Source organism: Leuciscus leuciscus, assembly GCF_965113295.1.
Source record: "Leuciscus leuciscus genome assembly, chromosome: 18".
Taxonomy (NCBI): Eukaryota; Metazoa; Chordata; class Actinopteri; order Cypriniformes; family Leuciscidae; genus Leuciscus; species Leuciscus leuciscus.
In genome coordinates this window covers 6994584-7019367 of record NC_138742.1, presented here as the reverse complement: position 1 = coordinate 7019367, position 24784 = coordinate 6994584, and the positions used below count along the sequence as shown (strand labels likewise).

The following is a 24784-nucleotide window of genomic DNA, read 5'->3' as shown; positions in this document are numbered from 1 at the left end:
TTCTTCTAGAATTATCATTTTTATCAAGCTTGTATATTTAAGTTCAGTAATTTCACTTAAATGGCAATGAAAATGACCTATGAATTGTCATATAGAAAACAGTCATTTTAAATTGTCATAATATTTCACAATATTACTGTTTTTTTTATTGTTTTTTTTTATCAAATAAATGCAGCCTTGGTGAGCAGAAGATACTTCTTTTAAAAACTCTTACTGACCCCAAACTTTTGAACGGTAGTGTATATATTAGGGTCAGTGTTTAAAAAAGAAAAAGAGAAAGACAATAAAATGTATACTTTTATTCGGCTGATCAAAAGTTCTTTTGAACTTTCTATTCACCAAAGAATCCTGAAAAAAGTGTCATATTTTAAGTAGCTGTTTTCGATCAATAATAGCATATTGCATATTAGAATGACTTGTGAAGGATCATGTGACACTGAAGACTGGAGTAATGATGCTGACAATTCAGCTTTGATCACAGGAATAAATTACTTTTTATCTGTTTTCTATTCGAATATATTTTATTTTGAATTGAAATACTTTTTTCTCCACAATATTATACTGTATTTTGGTCATATAAGCCTTGGTGAGCAGAAGAGACTTGCTTAAAAAAAAATCTTTCTAAAACTCAACACTATGCAATCACCACTTAAAAGTTTGAGGTGTGTGTATATATACTCTTTGAATATTAGATAAAAGCAAATATTGTATCTTGCTGTAAGAACACTGAAATAAATAATTCGCTTAATCAGTATTTTGTCATGGAAAAATAAACAACCTCACCACAAGATAAATGTATTTGATAAGCAAAATAGCATGTTTTCAGAGAATATAGCTTGAATAAATTTTTTTTTCTTATAGCCCTTGGCAATTTTCTAAGCATAAACTCACTAAATTGTATTACATTTCTGCTTAAAACAAGAAACAACACTGCCAACAGGGTAATACAACAACAACAAGACAGAATATCTAACTCATGGAAATAGATCTTATTTGCCAGAGGTTTAATTCGATTTATTTATTTATTTTTAATGGCTTTGCAGGGATTCTGCTGTGTGCTTCATAGGATTTTGTGGTTTCAATTACTTTTCCCACATCAGCAAATTCCAAACAGGATATAAAGTCATACGAGACTCTCTTTAGAAGAATGAAGCTGTTAGATAAGTGTCTGTCACATGTAAATGTCATAAAATGCCACGCTTTGCTAACTGAGAGAACTGAACCAACACTCAAGAGCCTCATCCTTTATAGTGGGACTGATCAATCTTCCGGAAGGTTCTTCTTTTTAATAGTAAAATGCATTAACGACCCGAGGTGGAGAGAAATAGGCCTATATGGCAGAATACGGTTCGATATTGAAGAAAAGTGCGATGACTCGTTAAAGAATGCAATATGCAATGTTACAGTAATGTACAAAAGAGAAATTGAATAATTAAATGTAAAAATAAAACCCTGGATGAATTAAATAAACACTGATTCTTATTAAAGCTATAAAAGTTATTCAGTCAAAAGCAGCGAGTGATTTTCTCTTCGATTTTTTTCATAACCGACGCGAGTATTCATATTGCGATATGCACATTTATGATATTTCGATATATTGTGCACAGCCCTACATGAAATTTTTAAAATATATATATTTTCTGTAAAAATGAATGTATTTTATTTTGAATTGAAATACACAATATTATACTGTTTTTAACTGTTTTAACTTTTTAATAATAATATATGATATAATATGTTATTAGTCAGCTCTGTATTTGAGTCCTCTGTACGGTTTCAGACAGTATTGGTATCGAGGCGCTACTGTACGTTGCTGTGTGAAACGAGACTCACACCTGTAAGTAAATGCGGTTGTCAATCCCAAAAACTGACAGTGTGAACGTAGCCAGTTGTGAGTTACCAGAAATAAAATATGGCTAATTTGCAAGTTATGACATTCATTATCATTTATCACCCCATAGTCTGAGTGCACTTACCCGACACAAGATGGCAGTAAAGATCTAATGGAGTCTGTCATTAATACAGACCAATGAAGTTGATTCATCCAAAATATTCAAAATATCTGTGATGTTTTTGTTTTTTTTTACTATTTGATTCATGTCAAATACATAGATTAATAGTTTACCATTTGAAATTGCAGCTCTCTTTTAAGTTGAAATAAATAAAAATGAAATAAATAAACAGTAGATGAGTAGATAAACAAATGCCTCGAGCAATTTTAAAATGTATGTTTTCATAATATTAAATATTTTAAAGTAAATGCAAATGTACATATACATATTTGATGTAAATTTAAAATGTTAAATAATGTCAATGTTAAGTCTTTAAACATTGAATATAAAATGTAAATATGAATATTTAATATAAATGTAACTTTTCAAATGCAAATGTAAATAGGCCTAAGTTTTTAAATGCAAATCTTGAATATAAATTGAAAATGAAATATTAAATAATGTGAAAATAAATATTACATCTAATAGTCTAAATAAATCTCAATCTTCAAAAGAAATGTAAATAAAAAGAAATAAATCTACATCATTTTAAATAAATCTTAGTTTTGAAATAAGTGCATTGAAATTATTATTTTTAATTATATATACATATATATATATGTACACAGTATGAAAACTTTATGAATGTGCATCAATGTAATTACTCAAGAAATTGTAGATATTACCAGTAAATATTTAACCTGGTGTGTAGTGAGGGCTTTGTGTGGTTGTGTGGCGCCTCCGTGCGGTCGGATGTGGAACTGAGAGCGATTTAGCTAATCTTCATCTGAGTTCACAGTGTGTGTGTGTGTGTGTGTGTGTGTGTGTTAATATGTGCCTGTGCTAGAGCACCGCAGAGCGGACGCGACGCGCCTCCCTCCGCCACAGGGCCACGGAGAGGCCGTTCGTCTGCGGCTCGCGCTCGGGTATGGATCCGGGATCTGCCGCGGGCACCGGAGGGACCTTCCTTTCCCTGAGCGACAGTGAGCAGAGATGTTACTCCGGGCTGTACGCGCTCTGTCAGCCCGACAGCCTCGGCAAACCGGCGGCGGGGAAAGTGGCGGATCTGTTCCGGGCGTCGCAGCTGCCGGCCGAGACGCTGCACCAGGTGAGGGGGTTCACGCGGGTCTCAGCGACGCGACGCCCCTGAACGCGCGCTCGGATATCAGATCTCTGCGGTGGTGTGTGTCTGGATGTACAGTACAGTACAGTATCAGTGTGTTCAGGAAAGAGTGAAGTTCAGGAACCAGCTTGTGCTTCGAGCTCTTGGTATCAGATGGTAATACTATTGTACTCTAATATAGGCTACTATGGATGAATGATTACCATATTCATTCATGACATATTTCTCCAAGATACTTAAATTAATTTAATAGTATTGCCATGGTACCATGGTGCTTTTTGGCACTTGAAACTAGTACACTAGGGGGTTTATACTGTACTGTAGTATACTAGAGTATAAGATGCAATGGTGTTGATATTAAACACTAGATCATATACAATATCTTCATGTTTACTACATAGTTTATTATACTCATTTGATATCTTTTTTTTTCTTTGACAGCATTCTTTGTACAGTTGATGGAATAATATGGTAACACAATGGTCTAATGATATATTTTGACTATGATATTGAATGATTGCCATATTTAAATACTGTGTTGTTGCTTTGGTACCACGTTAAAACGTGTAGTGTTTATACTAGATGCTAGTAAGTATACACTCATTTAGTTGGATATTATTCTCTTATAGATGCTTATATGCTTGATAGTGTTTGAGGAATACTATGATGTATCTTGTTGTAATTGCAGTTACATGATTGTAAAAGGCTGAGTTTATGGTAATGTGCTTGTTTTGAAGGCGTTTTGCAGGTTTAATCAGTTTAGAAACTCTTCTATATGTCAGTTTTGAGGAGCATTTGAAGCATCGTTCTTTGCAAACATCCGTGTCAGTAGTGATGATGTTCTGCTGATGTGTGTATTACTAGGCATTTTTGTAGAGTACTAGTAAACATTGCGACGTGTCGTGTGTCACTTGACACGTCATGTGAGTCAGGTGAAAGGTGTTTACCATGTACAGCCAGTCTAAGTGTGTGTGTGTGTGTGTGTGTGTGTGTGTGTGTGTGTGTGTGTGTGTGTGTGTGTGTGTGTGTGTGTGTGTGTGTGTGTGTGTGTGTGTGTGTGTGTGTGTGTGTGTGTGTGTTCAAATACTGCTTCTCCGTCCAAATGTGTCTGTTGTCACTGAGGGTGCTGAGTAGCTGTGTGTTTGTAAGTGTGTGAGATGACAGGAAGGGTGCTGCCTCGGTCACACACAGATAACACTGGGCTGGACTGCCTCACCATCCACAATAATTCCTAGTTCCACTTCAGTATCCTTGAAAAGTTTAGCATGTTTCCCTGGTTTACAGAATCGGTTCAATAAACCAGTAAAAGGGTTTAACAAAATTGGCCATATTTAGAAACTTATTTTATTGTAGTCTGTCAGAAAGGGTCTGCTGTATGTTCTGGTCTGCTGTTACCAAATGTGTTTTTGTGTGTGTGTGTGTGTGTGTGTGTGTGTGTGTGTGTGTGTGTGTGTGTGTGTGTGTGATGTAGATCTGTTTTTTGGATGGCAGTGTGAACCTAAATGTTCAGATCCAAATTCTGCCACATTCATGTTTTTTATTTTAATTTTTTATTTTTTATTTAAGTTAAGTTCATTTAGTTCTCTTGTCATCTTTTAAAATGTCTGTATAGTTTTTATCATTTTTTATTTCAGTTTTAAATTTTTTAGGTATATTTTTTATTTCTGTTCATATTTAACTTTTTCTTTTAAAGAACTTTTTTTTAGTTAACTATAAAAACCCTGATTTGGAAGTAAATAAATATGATACAGATTTTTTTTTTTTTTTTTTTTTGCGCTATGTGACTTCTATTTCAGATAAATACTGTTCTTTTGAACTTTCTATTCATCAAAGAATCCTGAAAGAAATGTATCACGCGACGGTTTCCACAAAAATAAAGCAGCACAACTGTTTTCAACATTGATAATAATCAGAAATATTTATTGAGCATCAAATCATCATATTAGAATGATTTCTGAAGGATCATGTGACACTGAAGAGTGGAGTAATGATGGTGAAAATTCAGCTTTGATCACAGGAATAAATTACATTTTATAATATATTCACACAGAAAACAGTTATTTTAAATTTAAATAATATTTCACAATATTACTGTTTTTACTGTATTTTTGATCAAACAAATACAGCCTCTGAGAGCAGAAGAGACTTCTTTCATTCTTACAGACCCCAAACCTTTGTATGATCTCTTATAATGTAGAAGAATGATTTCTAAGATCTGTGTGTTCTGGCTCATGTTACAGGACCAGATTTCTTACAGTTTCAGACGCAAATAATTGAGTGTAAACAAAAACAAACACAGGCTATAATATGAGCTGTGTGTCAGCAGGCTTTGGCATGGCGTACGGTTGCAGTGTGTCATCTCGCGGTGTTCCTGCACAGACAGGAAGTCCAGCTCGTCCTTCTGCTCTGTTTCCTGTCCGTTTGCCCCGGTGTGGCGACCCATACTGACTTCACCCCTCGACAGACATGCAAACAGCAACACACACACACACATGTGCAAAGATTTGAAGGAAGTTTCACACACATAGACATCCTATGGCATAGACATCATCAGAGTGATTTTTGGATGTAATGTTTCTCTTGAACTGTTTGTTGTTGCTCTGCTGTTTTGTCAAATGCATATTTTCCCTTAAAGGGGTGGTTGAATATGATTTAACTTTTCTAACTTTAGTTAGTGTGTAATATTGCTGTTTGAGTATAAACAAAATCTGCAAAGTTACAACACTCAAAGTTCAAAGCAAAGGGAGATATTTGCTTTTAAAGAAATAGCTTTTTAAGGACTACAACAAACAGCTGGTAGGGACTACACGACATTCCTCCCGGGTTAGTGACATCACTAACCCTAAAATTTACATAAACCCCACCCCCTGAACACTATTTATAGATTATCAAGACAGAATATGCCAATCAGTGACTAGAAGATACACATAAGCTACATAAATTCACCAACTAACCAGTCAGAAATGTTGTCTACATGTTGTCAGTTCACCTTGAGTCTCTCCATCTTTCTGACTTCGATTTGAACATAAAAGGCTCAAATTTCCAGTGCATGTTTGTGTGAAGTAAAAGCACAAGCTGTTGTAGCTCCGCCCCCTGTGCCGGGAGCAGCAGCTCATTTGCATTTAAAGGAACATACACAAAACGGTGCGTTTTTGTTCACCCTCAAAAAGTGACAACTTTAACATGCTATATAAGAATATCTGTGGGGTATTTTGAGCTAAAACTTCACATACACACTCTGGGGACATCAAAGAGTTATTTTACATCTTGTGAAAAGGGCATTTTACCACCCCTTTAAAGGGTTAGTTCACCCAAAAATGAAAATTCTGTTAGTAATTACTAACCCTCATGTTGTTCCAACCCCGTAAGATTTTCGTTCATCTTCGGAACACAAATTAAGATATTTTTGATGAAATCTGAGAGCTGTCACACTCCGATAGGCTTCTAGGTAATCGATATCTGCCATCCCAGAAACGTTAGTAAAGACATCGTTAAAATAGTCCAAGTGACTACAGCGGCTCAACCTTAAGTTTATCAAGCGACGAGAATACTTTTTTGTGCGCAAACCCCCAATGTAATACCAAAATGTACCATTATTTGTTAATCTTTTACCATATGTCTTGGAGTATCGCAATAATATCATATTGTGAGTTCAGTATCATGATATGTATCGAATCGTGACATGAAGGTATCGTTACACCCCTATGGTCTGGATACCAACATGGCTCTCGCTACACCTCAAAGACTTGCTGTCCTGGTCACAGATGAGCCAGTGAGACACACACCAACAATGTGTCCTCTTTTGAACTCTGATATGCCTCACGTTGTAGTGTGGATCGCGAAAGCTATGCTATTGCTTTGCTAACTCAACCTTCACACTCTGCTCTCACTGAGGGCATGTAAAATCAGTGAAGATTGGCCACAAGGCACGTGCGTTTATTAAGTAATGAAGTAATTAACTTTTTTTTTCGGTGATTTTAGTTGTTTTAGTTAGTTTAATAACCCTGGCCCTCTGTGTCTCGATAATCTCCAGTGTCTCCTCAGACTCTCAAAGTCAGTCAAGTGAAGTGAGATGATGTGAGATAATTAAAGCGATACACAGCTGAGAGAGAGGCGTGTGTGTAACGGGGAATAGAGGAGTCATTGTGTGTCTGTCAGTAAGCTCTTATGAGTCTGCGGGATTCATATCAGCTCTCAGCCGCTCGGATCCTGGTGTGAGCGCATGCTGATCTCTGCTCTGTGATGGATGAGTGTTTCTCTGCTGTATGAATATGAACAGGAAGTGGTTGATGTGTTGATTTCCATGAATGACAAGCAAAACATTTTCACTGCTTTAATTACATGATGACACAGTTTCCCTTCATTTGTTGTTGCAATCCACAACGCCCAGCTCAACCACAACTAGATATTTGTTTTCTGAAGAACGCAAGTTAGTTGCTTGTTCTGTGATTACTAGGGCATTGCGCTTTTGTTATTCGTATGTGTTGCTGAAGTTATTGTGCATGATCTGTAGTGAAAGCCCACATATTTTTTTTCTTGCAACATCAGCAATAATAGCTGGTGCTGATATGATAGCTGAGATGATTTTATGCAAATGATCAGCAACACAATACACGGACTATCATTGGTGGTTCTCACATGATCTTCTGTGTGTCGGACCCCAGGAACAGATCCAATCAAATCAGCATCTTTAAGTTCGTCTTAGTCTTTCATAGACAGCAGTCATGTGTGAGAGAGTTTTTGAACAGTGTTATTTTTGTGTGTTTTTTGTCTATATAATGTTTATATTTTTTTCTGTTAGTTATTTTAGCACATCAAGTTAAACATGAAAATGATTTTTTTTTAAAAATGTCTTCATATTTTATATTATTTCAAGGTTTTAAGTCCTATTTGGACTGGATTAGTTTTCCCGGGGGAAATTTGTGTTTGTAAAACCGTTACATTGCGATTTTAATCCCATCCGAATCGGCCATGTCTGTGTTTTTCTGACGCTTATCCTCATGTTTTTTACGCAGGCTTTCATTTAATTTCAACATGGATGGTATCCGACGAAAAAATTAAATGATACAATTAATAAATAGATCCAAATTGCGGAAACCGTGAAGACTGACCATTTTAATGTCTGCGTCAGGTAAGAAACTAGTTCCATCCGAACAGGGCTTTAGTTTCAAGTAACTATAATAGCCCTGGTTTTTAAAAACATCACATCAGTAAGGTCCATCTCTACATCTGTCCTTGAGGATAAATGTTAAAGCACTGACTGCACAGGTGTCGTGTAGATTTACTGGCTTGCTCACAGCAGAATAAGTCTGTTGTGGGATTTACACTAGCTTTAAGTCTCCATCTGTCTCTTAGACAAAAGCGTTGGCATGTTAACTGCTTGACTAAGGATGTGTTCACACTTGTAGTTCGATTATTTTGGTTGGACCAAAAAGAAAATTATACATTTAGTACTGTTTTGCTTGGCGAAAAGAACATAAAGGGCCTGTTAGTGTTTGCATGGATAGCTATCTGATTTGTTTCATTTACACTTGTCCACATAAATGAGTCTCTGCGCAACTAATAAAAATCCTTTCTTCAATTCCATGCTATATGCAAATTTATATTATCATAGCTGCATTTTATTTATCATCAGCTAATTTCAAGATAAAAGATTCCAATAGGAGAGAGAATCTCCATCAGCACTGGTAAGATAATTTATTCTCACTACTTTTAATGAAGATTATTGTGCATCTGCGTCTCCATTTGCATCAGTTTGCGCGTTGGCTTGTTGAAGAGATGCTTAGCTACTCATCCGTAGCAATGCGAGTTGCAGTATCAGTGTCATATCTGGCTATTAAGTGTCATATATCCTATGCCGCTCTCACACTTTAATTTTTTTTACATTTTGGGAGGAGTAAAATTAGGGATGCACGATGTAACGGCCACCATATCGGTTATCGACCCCAAAAAGAAAATTTGGCCGATATATTGAAGCTGATAAATAATGGATTATTTCCTTCAGATGCGCACTGTTCACCATGATGGTTTTGAATTGCTTGAAATATGATTGGACTCACTTAAAAAAAAAGGAAAATACTGTAAAGTGCAACATGTGAAGCGCAAGTCTGTCATATAGGCTACAAAAAATTATAATGAGAACTTCATAATTGTGTGCTTGGGACATGGCTTTTATTGGCGAGACTAAAAATTTGGATTTAGATTTATCGGCCAATATATCGGTTAACGGCTTTCAAATATATAAAATGATTGGTATCGGCCAACATTTTCATATCATTGCATCCTTACGTGTGTGGCTTCAACAACCAGATACATTTACACCTGTCCTGTTTCGTGTGGTGCGTCTGGCGCGTACATATGGTGGTATTTTTACCAGCTGAGAACTCACAAAGAGCTTATAAAATGTGTAAAGCAGTCAGGATTTCCTCCGTTACTGACGATCAAAAATCTCCTGCAAGGGGATGGCGGCTCCGGTGCCTTTACCGAACTATAATGGGCAACGTAGCTCCTATGATGAGAAGAACCCAGGTGTGCTTGAGCATTTTGTCCTTTTTTTAAGATCGCATCTTGCGACATCACATCCTGTTTTTGGTCTTTGGTCTTTGTTGCGTTCGTGTTTCAGTCGAACCGCACCAGAGTTTGTTTGGAAGTGGACCTGAGACCCCCTGAAGCGGTGAGTTTGTTTGGTGTGAATGGCTGCGTTCACACTTCAAATGAACCACAGCGCGTTGATCCCGGGAAATTGCCGTAAAATTGCTAGAGTGCCTTCTGTGTGAACGCAAACACATCCCGGGATTGATGCCGGGATCGATTCCCGGATGGGGACCTAGTAACATTCCCGGGATCAGTCCCGGAACGCACCCTGTGTGAACAAAAGCCAGGCCCAATCCCGTAAGGGGTGTCGTAGTGATGACGCATGTGCCATCGTGCGACTCTGTTGCTCTTAGAAGGAAGTTTGTGTTCGTCATCAACAAAGAAAGAACGAAAAAATGTCTGCAAACTGGAATGAACCGGAGACCAGGGAGCTCCTTACTCTCCGCGCTGAAGCCGAGATCGTTCGCGCGATGCATTACTGTACATGTTTCCGACGCGTACGTTACACGTCACATCCTGACGTCATGTGTCTTTACGGGATCTTTACGGGATGTGTGTGAACGCACTCAAAGATTCTGGAAAATCACTGGTAGTGTGAATGAACCAAAATCAAACGATCCCGGGACAAATCCCGGGACAGATTATCCATGTATTTTCCGGAATGTGTGTGTGAAAGGTGCTTAACAGAGTTCCTTTTAATCCATCCAAACCTGCCAAGTGTGAACACACCCTAAGAGACTTTATATAGCACCACTAAGTGCATTTGTCACTCACCAGGGAACTTTTTGGGACAGTGTAAGTGTAAATGTAGCAATGGTTTGATATTTTTTAATGTCTGTAAACAGTTGCAGTGTGCTTTCCTCCTGAGGTGTATTTCACCACAGCTTCTGGAATTCCCAAAACACAAACACAGTTCCTTCCTCAAATGCAGAGATCCGTCTCCGGACCAGACCAACCTGTTCGACAGCTGCTGTAAAACAAAGTCAGATTTCTTGTGAACGTCCTTGTCTGTAAGTTGCTTTGGACAAAAGAGTCTGCTGAATAAGTGAATGTTAACATATTTAAACAGATCATGTATTCAGATTTAATTGCAACTTCGAATTTAAATGTAGGGATTGAATGGGAATTCTGAATGGTTCATAACCCTGGCTTTTTGTAAGCCCTGTTGCAGCAATTTCACACTGGGGCTTTATTTAACAAGCTTACATAGTAAACATAATTTTCCAGCAGAAATAATAATTTAACGGGCGTGTCATGTGAAGTGATGTCTGTTGCCATGGGGATACAAACTGTTTTGGCATGTGCACGTTTGTTTTCTGAAGCTGTGAAAACTCTTCCCATCCCCAGATGGAGGAAACAGACGGTACATGATCTGAAGTTTGATCCGGTTGTACAGAAGTGGATTTAATGCAGTTTCCTATCCGCACGGATTCATTTAATCAATGATTGGTCTATAGACGAGATCTGTAAAGTTCTGGTTATACTATAGAGGCATTTATTTGTTTATAAGTGCTTTCATAGACTAGATGATTGATTTTTATTTGTATATCACTCATACCAGAGTCGGATTCGATCAAGTCCTGTCAGATCAAAGGTGATTGGGCTCTCGGGCGTGATCCCAATATGTCGGTATGTCGACGTAACGTCAAACGTGACGAAGTGAGAAATGCCGGATGAATGTTTTAAAAAAGCAGACATAATCTTTTGTGTCCCTGACCTGAGAGGAACCGCAGTCATCTGACCTCCTGTATCCACACATCCCATAAGCCACCATAAGGAGGGATGGGTGGGGAGGTTTCTAAGCTATTTAATTATCCTTCCCCCATTATGTACATGTATAGAGTAAGATTATATGTGCTCTGTGTGGATCAGGAGAATGCAGGTCAGGCTTAAGTAATACTGACGGTCAGATGATTAAACTGAGTTTAAGTCACCACACACACACAGACACACACTGTCTCTTGATTTCAAGGCGAGGAGTTGGGTCACGCTCAGAGCGCGTGAGGCTCTTGTCAAAAGCCATTGTAATTTCCATCAGTCACAGTAACAGCTGACTTTAGCGGCTAGAAGCTCAGAGCTGCTTTTCATGAGCCAAAAGTTTTAAACCGTTTGTACTACAGACATGCTAACTTAAATTATGCAGATTATTGAATAAAATTCTGGAGTTTAACTTGGGCGGATGATAAAACTTAAACCTAGATTGAAGGAGGGACCTGATCCATATATCAGAGGTTCGAGTCCAGCCTGCCCACTTTCTCCACCAAAATACGCCCTAAAATATGATTCATTGTATTTTTCAAAACTAATCCATTTAATCCCCTAGTTCAGTGACTTCAGTATGAAAGCAGGCATGTAAGCATATCCCAGAATTCCTTGCATTTAGTCCACAAACAATATACAATAGGATAAGATTTAATGTTTGTTATGTGTGTATGGTACCATCTGTTAGTTTTGACTGTAGGAGAAAAGTGAATTTAAGCTTTTTTGATCTATTTTCATCTTCCGGGTTCAAATTTGTCTTTGTGTCAATGTCACAGGATGTGTTTTCTTGCACTATAGTACATCGATGACTCCTCTGTGTCTCATAATTATTCATGAGACTGAGTGTCCTTATCCTATGAGAAGACTTGCGCTGCATCCGAAATCGAATACTTCCCTACTATATAGGCTAATATGCAAAAAACAGTACGCCAAAAGAGCAGTATATCCGAACACTTAGGCTGTGTGTCCACCAAAGCTTTCAGCTGGCTAAAGACGCTAGGCGCTCTTCTGAAAACGCCTAGCTATGGGCGCTTGAGAGCGTTTTGGCAACGCAGTATTTTTTTCAGTTGAGACGCTTTGCTTGTTATAATACAGAATATCCGCGAAAGTGTTACTAGTATCTCATTTCACACACATTTTGTTTCTCTGTTGATTCTATATTAAAATGTCGATACAATGTAACATATTTTCTCTGGCTCTTGTTTTAATTTATTTTGTTCTGTTATCATGCTTGTTGTTGTCATCTGTTGACGTTGTACAAGCAGAATGTGGCGGTTAGTCGGTGTGGTATTAGTCCCGCCTCTCCTCCACTGTGATTGGACGGTTGGGTAAAAAGTGACAGTGATGAACGCTGCGTTTTACCCAAAGTTGAACATCCTTCAACTCTCAGCGACCAGTAAAAAACGGCGGGCGCTCATCGCTTCAGCGTGAAAAAAAAACGTTACGCTCATGGCGTTTAAAAAACGCGGCGCTCCCATTGAAATCAATTGGAAAAATATGCCAGCCGCATGAAAAAACGCTTTGGTGGACACACACGGCCTTAGGGCCAATTTTACTAATAGCTTGCTCCAGCGCAAACCCTCTTTCAGCGTTAAAAAACTACTGTCAGGATTTACTAAAGACACACAGTGAAAAATTAGCGCTGAAAAGGCGTGGACATTGTTATTTTTGCAGCTGACTTTATTGTGTATGCATTTAAAGTAGTTTTCCTTTCAGACACAAAATTTATGGGAGGAGAGTATTTAAATGAATCATGTAAGGTGATTTACTAAGGTTTACACTAGTCAATTTATGGGTATTTGCACCATTATTTAATGGCCAATAAAAGCACGCCTGTGTTCTTAAATGTGCGCATTGTCAGTAGATCACGCACTGAACTTTCCACTCCCATCAGCACTTTTATGGGATTGCGCTCTCACGCTAATTTGCCCTGTTTAGTAAATCTGGCCCATAGTATTTCGAAAAACAGTAGGTGAAAAGTCCCCGATGACCTACTACTTCCACAGAGATTCTGAAGTGCGCGTTCGATGGACACTTTACTATCCCATGAGGCCACGGGAGAGGATTTATGAATGGCAGTGAAGCGACGCTAACTGACTTTGGTAGGTCACGTGTGTTTGTTTTTGCTTTGTACGAGTTTTTGTGTATCATAAGTTCTCTTCAATAGATCCTCCTGAGTCTTTGACACAAGCGTGATTCATCCACACTGCGAGTTTACGGTCTTTACGGCCCTAAAACCGATCCAGCGGCTTATAAAAATACCGCAAAATACGCCTCAAAAGTTATTAAAGATACAACAGCGACAGCAGAGTACAAATGCGAACGGCTGAATGTAGATGTCAATTCAAATTCATTCAAATTCAGATGTTATTTCATAATTTGGAAATGTGTCTTTAGGAACGAGTAAAAATGTGTTTTGGAGACAAATGTCCATCTAGTCACTGGACTCCTGCGATTGATTAGATAAGAGTATTGCAGAAAACATCTTGTTGTTTAGGTCATATTGGGCTGAAGTTCACAGCTTTGAGTCATGAGGCATCAGCACTGCAGGGATGGAAGGAGAACACGATCAATAATCCTCATCACACCTGGTCCAACAGTCAATGTTGGAGAAGTTCCTCAGATAATGTTTGGAGAGGTGGAGGAAGGCCATAGGCGAGATTATAGTTTAGAGAACAAGGACGACCTTACTTTTTATAAGGTATGTGTGTTCAGTTGTGCTATTTCTACAATCTGAAGAGAAACTATTATTTGAAGAGAAGTTTGGCTTGAGCACAGGCTGTTTTTCTCCACACGGGCGACGGTGGCTTTTGTTATATTTAACAGCACACTCAACACAATGTGCTGCTATTTAAAGCGCACAGATCTTTTCCTGTGAGTGTGAAGACGTTTACAATGAATCCCAGAGTTCAACTCTATTGATTATTTCGTTACGGAAGGATGGATTTCAGCAGCGTGGAGTGATAAAACAATGACTCTAATGCTACTGTGTGCTCTTTTCTCAGGAGGAAACACTAGTTTATGTCTCATTGTACTGAAGGATAGTGATTCAGCGATGATTTAGACTTGGGTTGAGAGTTTGTATTTAGGTATTCAAAATCACTAGAATTAAAATGGAGCCTGTTTACTTTCTTAATGCATGATTGTGGTGTTATTGTGAGTTAATGGTATGTCATTTTTATTTGTTTGTCTTTGTAATGGACTAGCCTAGCGTGTTCCTTTTCTGCTGGCATCATCAAGTCCTTTTATTTGCAACCCCTCCCATCCACAACCAGAATGAAACACCCAGTTTTCACCATCCAATCAGGATTCTGAATGCATAAACTCAAGTCCCGCCTTCCATTTTAATATTGTGTTACACTGCAAAGGTTTGGGGTCGGGAAGATTTTTAAATGTTTTTGAAAGAAGTCTCTTCTGCTCCCCAAGGCTGCATTTGATTGATAGAAATACAGTAAAAACAGTGATATTGTGAAATATTTTTACAATTTAAAATAACAGTTTTCTATTATAATATATTTTAAAACGCAATTTATTCCTGTGATCAAAGCTGAATTTTCAGCATCATTTACTCCAGTCTTCAGTGTCACATGATCCTTCAGAAATCATTATAATATGCTGATTTGCTGCTCAAGAAACATTTCTGGCTATTATAAATGTTGAATCAGTTTTGTGAAAACATATTTTTTCATATTTTTGTGAAAACATAATTTTTTTCATAATTTTTTGATGAATAGAAAGTTCAAAAGAACATCATTTATTTTAAATATTTAGGGTTTTTTTTTTTACATTATTAATGTCTTTACTGTCACTTTTGATCAATTTAATGCATTCTTGAATAAAAGTATTCCTTAAAAAAAAAAAAAAAATGAATGTATCTTGGATTATGGAAATAAAGTTGTTTTGCAGTGTTTAAGTTCTCATCTCCTCAATGATGTCATCAGTCTTGAAAAGACATCTGAAACCAGCCTAGTAGTTCACTAGTCTTAACTGGTCTGAGCCTGTTTTAGCTGCTCTGGTAAGTGGTTTTAAAGTGGTTTTGGCCATTTTTCAGCAGGCCAAGCCGGAAGACCATCATAAACCAGCTAAGACCAGCAGACCAGGTTTAAGCGAGTGTTTTCAGCAGGGACAGATGATTTTAACATCTATGTCTGTCCAAAGTGAATTATGTTATTAATCTGTTAAGGTCTGTATTTGTAGTTACACGCTTCCTATCTCTTATCTCCGCTTGTGGCTGTCATTACAATGCGAGTTTTCAATTACAGAAGCACAGATGATAGTGAAGTTCAGCCTGTTCAAAGTGCAGTTTATCTTCAGCCGGCTATTCTTTCCACGGTAGAGCCGATAATGAGGATTTAGCTATTATCTTTTCATTTTCCCATGTTAGCAATTTCACCCATTAAGATAGAAGCCATGAATTCCACTTCACATAATGAACACTTTTTAAATATTGAAGCTTAATTCACTGAACTAAATGTTTTGTATACGGTAATGTGGTTTTAAAGTCTCCATATGGCTCTTTATTAATCTCTCTGTCTCTCTCTCTCTCTCTCTCTCTCTCTCTCTCTCTCTCTCTCTCTCTCTCTCTCTCTCTCTCTCTCTCTCTGTCTCGCTCTCTCTCTCCAGGTAACAGAGCTGTGTGGTGCTAAGAGGCTGGGTTTCTTCGGCTGTGGGCAGTTGTATGTGGCTCTGAAGCTGATGGCCGCGGCACAGGCCGGTTTGCCAGTACGCCTGGAGAGCATCGCAGGCGGTAAGTCGAACTTAGGGAGAAGCAAACGCGATCAGGGATTTGGCCTTGCATGCTTGGATTTACACTAAAGAGGGATAACACACAGAGGTCGTGCTGCGCTGAGAGGGCGCCACACGCTGAGCCAAACTCACTGAGAAAAGCCTGTGTGTGTAAACTGAACCATAGGAAGGTTTCCTTAAACGCTTGAGACTCCCTCCTCTTATTGTCTAGACTTTTTAATCTGTGTTTACAGTAAATATAAGTTCACTTTTTCTTGTGTGGCGTGACAGTTACTGCCGAATTATGAATTGATCCTGACACCCGAAGTACCATTTAAAAGCTTTAACACAAGATTCTGAGATGTATAAGATTCTGAGATAATAATAAATATTATTTTTATTGTATTTTTTTTAATTCAATTATTCAATTAATTATTGTTATGGTAAAATATCTTATTTGTTTACTATTTATTATAGTAATTATTTATAAAAATGATTGTTGCATTTGTATAACCAAATTATTAGTTATTATTCTAAAATACATAATATGCATTATTTTATTATTATTAATTTATATCATTTTATTGCTTTTTTTAAATAATTTTTTTTTAAATTTTTGTAATGGTTTATAATTTATTTATTTTAAAAAATATGACAATTTTTACTATAATTTTTTTTTATGATTTGTTGCATAATGCATAATGATAATAAATTATAAATCCTATAAAATACAAAATACATTATTATTATTATTATACATTTCTAAATATAATAATAATTATTATTATTTATATTATTTATTTAATAATTTGTATGGTTAATAATGTATAGTTAATAATAAACTATATTTTTATTTCTTTTTTTTTTAATACAATTAATTATTTATAAAATTATTTACTGTTTTATAATCTTCAGTTTTGCTTGGGAAAGCACCACAAGTTTCTAGTTTCAATAATATTATCCAAAATTCTGCTATGTAACTTTTGGGCTTGAGCTCATAAAGTAACTCAAATGGAAACACAGCACAGACAAAACAGTAATTTCCTAAATTTATTTACTTAGTAATATTGAGCACTAGGCTGATTCCGAGCTCAGCACAGCTCTAGGCCACCCTGCCGGGCTGAAGTGTGGCGAACGGAGCCTGGATTAGTGTTTAATCCTGGTACAGACTGTTCCTGAAGGACCCGAGGGCCTGCGAGACCCTCACAGCGGAGAGAGGAGCTCAGATGACCTCACACAGCAGGTTCAGCACCTCTGATCAGTGAAGATCACATATGTTTACTCCACAAATCACCTGGAAAGGGAAGGATAAAGACCCAGTTTGTGGACAGGAAAGACAGATTTATCGAGATGACCTCGGAGGGACCTTTTGAGAGATGACTTATGTTTACTTTGTAAAGAAGATCATCTTAGATCAGAGGTTTTCAGTTCTAGCTCAAATTTAACATTTAACACAGATGCATGATCGAGTTCTGGAGGTTCACGAAGGCCTTGTTTGAAAAGGAACATAAGTCACATGGCCTCAACATGCTTCATTTTTCATTGAGCCAGTGTAATCCAGTTAGAAGTCAAAAATAAAGCTGGAAAGTTTTTTTGCTGTTTTAATCCACTGTGCACAGATAATAGTATGAGGAGCAGGGCACCAAAATGAACAGAAATGCCTCACAAATTCAAGCTAAGAGGGCCCCCGCACAATTGAACTAAATCTAATACAGGCGCGCGATTAAAGTGAAATGTGAAAATGGATGAAAAGTGTCAATTTTGTTGCATTACATTTAGATCTGCTTATATCGCATCAGATTTCTTTTTACATGTTTTTTTTACATGTTACATGCAAACGCCAATCAGAGGCGTTTAGTCTCCACTGAAAGAACCGGATTTTTGTCGGCTCACCGACTGAATTTTACACTTGATAATAATTTTACAAATTCTCTCATCATAAACAATAAAGTGCAGATACAATGTAAGTAGAGCTGCACGATTCTGAAAAAAAAAGAAAAATTGCTGTAGTCTATTTAAAAATGTTTAATTAATTAGAATGAATAAAACATTTTTTTATTGGTTTCAACGAATGATTCAGTGACTCACTCATACTCTAAATACTTCACTTGTTTTATTACTGGATGAATCAGCGTTTTTAAACAGATCTCTTGAACGAATTATTCAATAACTCACATATAAATACTTGTTTCACTTGTTTCATTACTAGAAGAATCAGCATTTTTGAACAAATCTCTTGATTGAATGATTTAATGACTCACTCATAAATACTCAATTGTTGTTTCATTACTGGATGAATCAGCGTTTTTAAACAAGTCTCTTGAATAAATGATTCAATGACTCATAAATAGTTCACTTGTTCCATTACTGGATGAATCAGCGTTTTTAAACAGATCTCTTGAACGAATTATTCAATAACTCACATATAAATACTTGTTTCATTACTAGAAGAATCAGCATTTTTGAACAAATCTCTTGAATGAATGATTTAATGACTCACTCATAAATACTCAATTGTTGTTTCATTACTGGATGAATCAGCGTTTTTAAACAAGTTTCTTGAATAAATGATTCAATGACTCATAATAGTTCACTTGTTCCATTACTGGATGAATCAGCGTTTTTGAACAAATCTCTTGATTGAATGATTTAATGACTCACTCATAAATACTCAATTGTTGTTTCATTACTGGATGAATCAGCGTTTTTAAACAAGTCTTTTGAATAAATGATTCAATGACTCATAAATAGTTCACTTGTTCCATTACTGGATGAATCAGCGTTTTTAAACAGATCTCTTGAACGAATTATTCAATAACTCACATATAAATACTTGTTTCACTTGTTTCATTACTAGAAGAATCAGCATTTTTGAACAAATCTCTTGATTGAATGATTTAATGACTCACTCATAAATACTCAATTGTTGTTTCATTACTGGATGAATCAGCGTTTTTAAACAAGTCTCTTGAATAAATGATTCAATGACTCATAAATAGTTAACTTGTTCCATTACTGGATGAATCAGTGTTTTTAAACAGATCTCTTGAACGAATTATTCAATAACTCGCATATAAATACTTGTTTCATTACTAGAAGAATCAGCATTTTTGAACAAATCTCTTGAATGAATGATTTAATGACTCACTCATAAATACTCAATTGTTGTTTCATTACTGGATGAATCAGCGTTTTTAAACAAGTCTTTTGAATAAATGATTCAATGACTCATAATAGTTCACTTGTTCCATTACTGGATGAATCAGCGTTTTTGAACAAATCTCTTGATTGAATGATTTAATGACTCACTCATAAATACTCAATTGTTGTTTCATTACTGGATGAATCAGCGTTTTTAAACAAGTCTCTTGAATAAATGATTCAATGACTCATAAATAGTTAACTTGTTCCATTACTGGATGAATCAGCGTTTTTAAACAGATCTCTTGAACGAATTATTCAATAACTCACATATAAATACTTGTTTCATTACTAGAAGAATCAGCATTTTTGAACAAATCTCTTGAATGAATGATTTAATGACTCACTCATAAATACTCAATTGTTGTTTCATTACTGGATGAATCAGCGTTTTTAAACAAATCGCTTGAATAAATGATTCAATGACAAATAAAACATTTTAACAGTCATTTGTCGCCACCTACAGGATCTGTTCAATTTTCATCGCTGCTGTAGACATCAGTGTTTATCTGAACTATAAACTTTTATCCCAGTATTTCTGTGATAAACTGAATTATTGTAAGACAGAAATAATGATACTGTGTAGTTGTAAAAACTGCTCTCTCTCGCTCAGCTGCAGCGCGAAAACAGATTTGATAGATTTGAAAAAAATATGACTTTTGTCATAATATTACAGCCTTAATAATGCTGTTTTTAATAGTATAATGTATATTTTTCATGTAGTAGGCCATTTACATTCTGCAATTGCTGTGTAAATGCATGTATGCCACCTCTGAGCAGCATTAATCAGCTGAATTTTATTTTAATCCTCTGTGAAAATAGCATCAGAATGCTGTTCTGAACATAGTGTCATTTATCTTTCCCCACAGAACTTCCTCTTCCTGTGTTTGTTGGGATAACGAATGAGCTTGAGATGCGTTACGCCAATCACCCCTCAACCAATGAGAGCCAGCCGCACATCCTGGGCTCAGTTCCAGGCTCCGCCCCTCGTCCCCCTGCAGACAGACCTGTACTGAGACACCCTGACACCAGCATGGACAAACAGGTCAGACATCAGACATACTTTAAAAGTACTTTTGAGGTTTAAAAGACACGTAATATTATTAATTTGACAGCATTGACACTATCATTTGAGAACAAAACTTGAACCTGAATTGATCTGGATGATGATGTGATTGTCTTCTGTAGAGCTGATTGAAAGCTGAATCGAATTTGTTTCATAATTGATGAGTTTTGAATCTCTGACACTGTTATTGAACTGAATTGAATCAACATTAAACTGAATAATGACAAACTCGTCTCATAATTTGATGAACTTTACGTTATTATTATTGAAATGAGCTGAATAATGACTATTGTCTTCTGAAGAGCTGCTTTATAGTTTGATTTGAGTTCACTTCATAACTAATGAACTTTGCAACATTAAGCACTTTTACACGCACACACATGCACTGATAACTACCAAAAATGTGTCTGTTGAAATAACCTGATTTACTGGTTTACATGCAAATTGTGTATCTGACAGGAGGCGTGGTCTCCACCGCGGTCACCCGCCATCTCCCCGCCCCGCTCACCGTCAGCCTATCGCAACTATCCATACGCAGCACAGAGAAACGGAACAGACACACTATTGGGTGAGAGTCACTGTCAGTCATTCCGGATCCGGACCGGCCTATGAACATAGACATGACAGGAAATTGATGCTTTTTATTTAAATATGTTCACCGTTCAAGATTTTGATGGCAGTATTTTTTTAAAGACATTAATACTTATTTTTTTAAGCAAGGATGCATTAAATTAATCAAAAGTAACAGTGATATTTATATATATACAGTGAGGAAAATAAGTATTTGAACACCCTGCTATTTTGCATGGAGGGGTCTGAAATTTTCATCGTAGGTGCATGTCCACTGTGAGAGACATAATCAAAAAAAATTATAATCCAGAAATCACAATATATGATTTTTTAACTATTTATTTGTATGATACAGCTGCAAATAAGTATTTGAACACCTGTCTATCAGCTAGAATTCTGACCCTCAAAGACTTGTTAGTCTGCCTTTAAAATGTCCACCTCCACTCCATTTATTATCCTAAATTAGATGCACCTGTTTGAGGTCGTTAGCTGCATAAAGACACCTGTCCACCCCATACAATCAGTAAGAATCCAACTACTAACATGGCCAAGACCAAAGAGCTGTCCAAAGACACTAGAGACAAAATTGTACACCTCCACAAGGCTGGAAAGGGCTACGGGGAAATTGCCAAGCAGCTTGGTGAAAAAAGGTCCACTGTTGGAGCAATCGTTAGAAAATGGAAGAAGCTAAACAAGACTGTCAATCTCCCTCGGACTTGGGAGAGAGTTTAAATATTTTTTATTATTATTATTTTGCTGATAATTTGTACTTATATATAGATGATCATTTTGCATCAGTAAATACTCAAATCATTAAAACAGGATGAATGCTCATCTTAAATGCTGTATCAAGGATTTTTTCAGCAAAATCCTGATAATGTTCTTTTCACAACAATCCCAATGGAAAAGTGAGAGCAGATATTTCCCCACACACACACATACCGTGATGCTGTTATTAGATAACACAGGCACACATCACACAGCCGGCTTGTTTCACACACTGTGACCGTAGTCGTGGTTGTCAGACAGCTGTGTGTGTTTGTGAGCGTTCAGCCTTGAGCCCTCAGAAAGCAGTTGTCTAATTGTTGCTCTCCTGTGGCGTATTGATATCTCACTCGTTTAATCACACACCTGTTGAGTCAGTCCTTCAGCCCGTCGACAGTCAGCACAACACACTCGCCAGTTCTGATGAAACAGACACACACTCTCATGCTTTCCTGAGAAAAGGCCTTGAGCCTGCATACTGTATATAACCACAGTGTGGTATGCTTAATTTAATAACATGCGCTTAGTGTGCTTCGTTTAGTGATAGTTGTCCCTCTTGGACATTTGCACTCTAAATAATAATAATAATAAAAAAAATTGTGAAGCAATTTTACTCTGTATTTTTCTTATCCCTTTGTTAGAAAGCAAAAAAAAAATGTTTGCATGTTACCAAAAATTATGTGAAATTCTGTTATAATCGATTATAATTTAAGCCAAAATTGCTAATTATGCAATAGATGCAAAATTATTCATTTATATACAAAATTAGGACAGATTGCTATAATCACATATACAATAGCGCCCCCACCAGCACAGTAGAAGGTAGTGCATCTATCTATCTATCTATCTATCTATCTATCTATCTATCTATCTATCTATCTATCTATCTATCTATCTATCTATCTATCTATCTATCTATCTATCTATCTATCTGTCTGTCTGTCTGTCTGTCTGTCTGTCTGTCTGTCTGTCTATCATTATATCTGTCTGTCTATCTATCCATCTATCTGTCCATCTATCTATCTGTCCGTCCGTCCGTCCGTCCATCCATCCATCCATCCATCCATCCATCCATCCATCCATCCATCTATCCATCCACTATCTATCTGTCGTTCTGTCTATCATTATATCTGTCTGTCTATCTATCCGTCCGTCCGTCCATCCATCCATCCATCCATCCATCCGTCTGTCTGTCTATCATTATATCTATCTATCTGTCTATCTTTATATTATTATATCATTGTTTATCATCTGATTGTGTTTATTAAGCATGCAGTATTTTTGTGTTCAAATAAACAGATATTCAATAATCTCAACAAAAGCAAATAATAGTGAATATTACCTGTAGATGCTCTCAGCGAGGGATAAACGCAGTGAATGGACACCGCTGCGATAGGAAAGTGTTTTCATCTCATTGTTAACTCCGGCCATGAACAGAGAAACGTCAGCGTTATTGAATGTGGATCAGCTTTCTTCATTATTCGGCACAGGCCATTAATACTTTATTTAAAATCTACACATAAAAGACATGATGATCTGGAAGGGCTTCAGATGTAAAGAACATTCACCAGATCAAAGTGCAGTCAAGCCTCTTTTATTCTTTCAGATTACAGTCATATCAAAGATCATGGCAATCAATGACCTCGTTCTGAATAATTCATGCTTGCTCAGTATTTAATCACTTTTTTTCTTTCATTTGTTCCCTTTCATTATTCCTTTAAGTCTTCTTTAAAGGTCCCATGGCGTGGATTATTTTATTATTTTCAAATGTTTCCTGGGGTGCCCTTATAATGTTAGTATGTTTTTTAGATTAAAAATTGTCATAATTTATAAATAAAAGGCATTTTTCCTAGCCTGATTTTAGCCTCTGATTTGAAGGATTCTGCTGTGAGACTTCAGTGTAATCGTCCATTGCTGTGATTGGCTGCTGTGAGACTTCAGTGTAAACGCCCACTGCTGTGATTGGCTGCTGTGAGACTTCAGTGTAAACACCTACTGCTGTGATTGGCTGCTGTGAGACTTCAGTGTAAACGCCCACTGCTGTGATTGGCTGCTGTGAGACTTCAGTGTAAACGCCCACTGCTGTGATTGGCTGACATGCTTGCATATGAAATAACTAGCATTACATGAGGAACTCTCTCGAAAACTTTTACTATTACAGCTATTATACGTTTTTACTATTACAGCTATCGAGATTAACGAATCGTGAGACGTTTTTAAAGTATTTAGATCTATTCCCATCACATAAAAGTCTGTTGATCGCGTGAATAAAGATCTTATCATTGCAACGCAGTTTCTGCACTTTCACTAATGCTTTCACCAATGCAAACATGAGGTAAGTACAGTAAGAGCTTCGTTGTGCAGTGTAACAGCGTCATTGATTTCATAACGAGTTTTGGCAAGTGTCCAGATAAACTTGCGCTGTGTGATTGACAGCTTGGGCGATTGGAAAGGGATTGTTCTTTGATCGCTTTCTGTATTTATTTTAATCACAGTTTAAATAAGATTATTTTCATCCTACCAAGAGAAATGATGTGAAGTTGATATTTTAGTCACTGGCTTGATTTACTGATGCATAAACAGTATTGAACGATTTTGAGAGAAAGATTATCCGTCTGAACTTGAACAATTACACATCAGAAATTCACATAACCCACTGGTTCTTCAGAGGCTCGGATGAAGGAACTAAAAAAAAAACTTTTATGTTAATTTGTACATCCAAACACTGAGCAACTTCCATGCTTCGCTCGTTTGCAAGCCATGATGTCTCTCGAGGAAAAACCAATATCGTGCTCGCGCAGCTCATTTTCTCATGGGCGGGCCAAATTATCTTTGCGGGCAAAGAAGAGAAAGGAGAGGAAACCTTTCCCCGTATGACGACATATAGGGAAGATTCCAGATTCGCCCGTCTGAGCTTTCATTTTGGCGGAGCCGGAGACCCAGAGCTTGGTTTACACCTATCACAATTTCTAGCCACTGGAGGACCAT

The 24784-nt window shown here is 36.9% G+C and overlaps 1 protein-coding gene across 2 annotated transcripts in view; it reads left to right on the top strand.

Moving 5' to 3' along the window:
• Positions 1-2803: 2803 nt before the first annotated feature.
• Positions 2804-24784, top strand: part of reps2 (RALBP1 associated Eps domain containing 2) — a 47884-nt gene continuing 25903 nt past the window's right edge. For both annotated transcript variants that reach the window (XM_082145582.1, XM_082145581.1), the window contains exons 1-4: positions 2804-3099; positions 16093-16216; positions 20265-20440; positions 20921-21029. In XM_082145582.1, the coding sequence (XP_082001708.1) occupies positions 2920-3099; positions 16093-16216; positions 20265-20440; positions 20921-21029 (589 nt within the window). In that variant the 5' untranslated portion in view covers positions 2804-2919. The remainder of the gene's footprint in view (positions 3100-16092; positions 16217-20264; positions 20441-20920; positions 21030-24784) is intronic.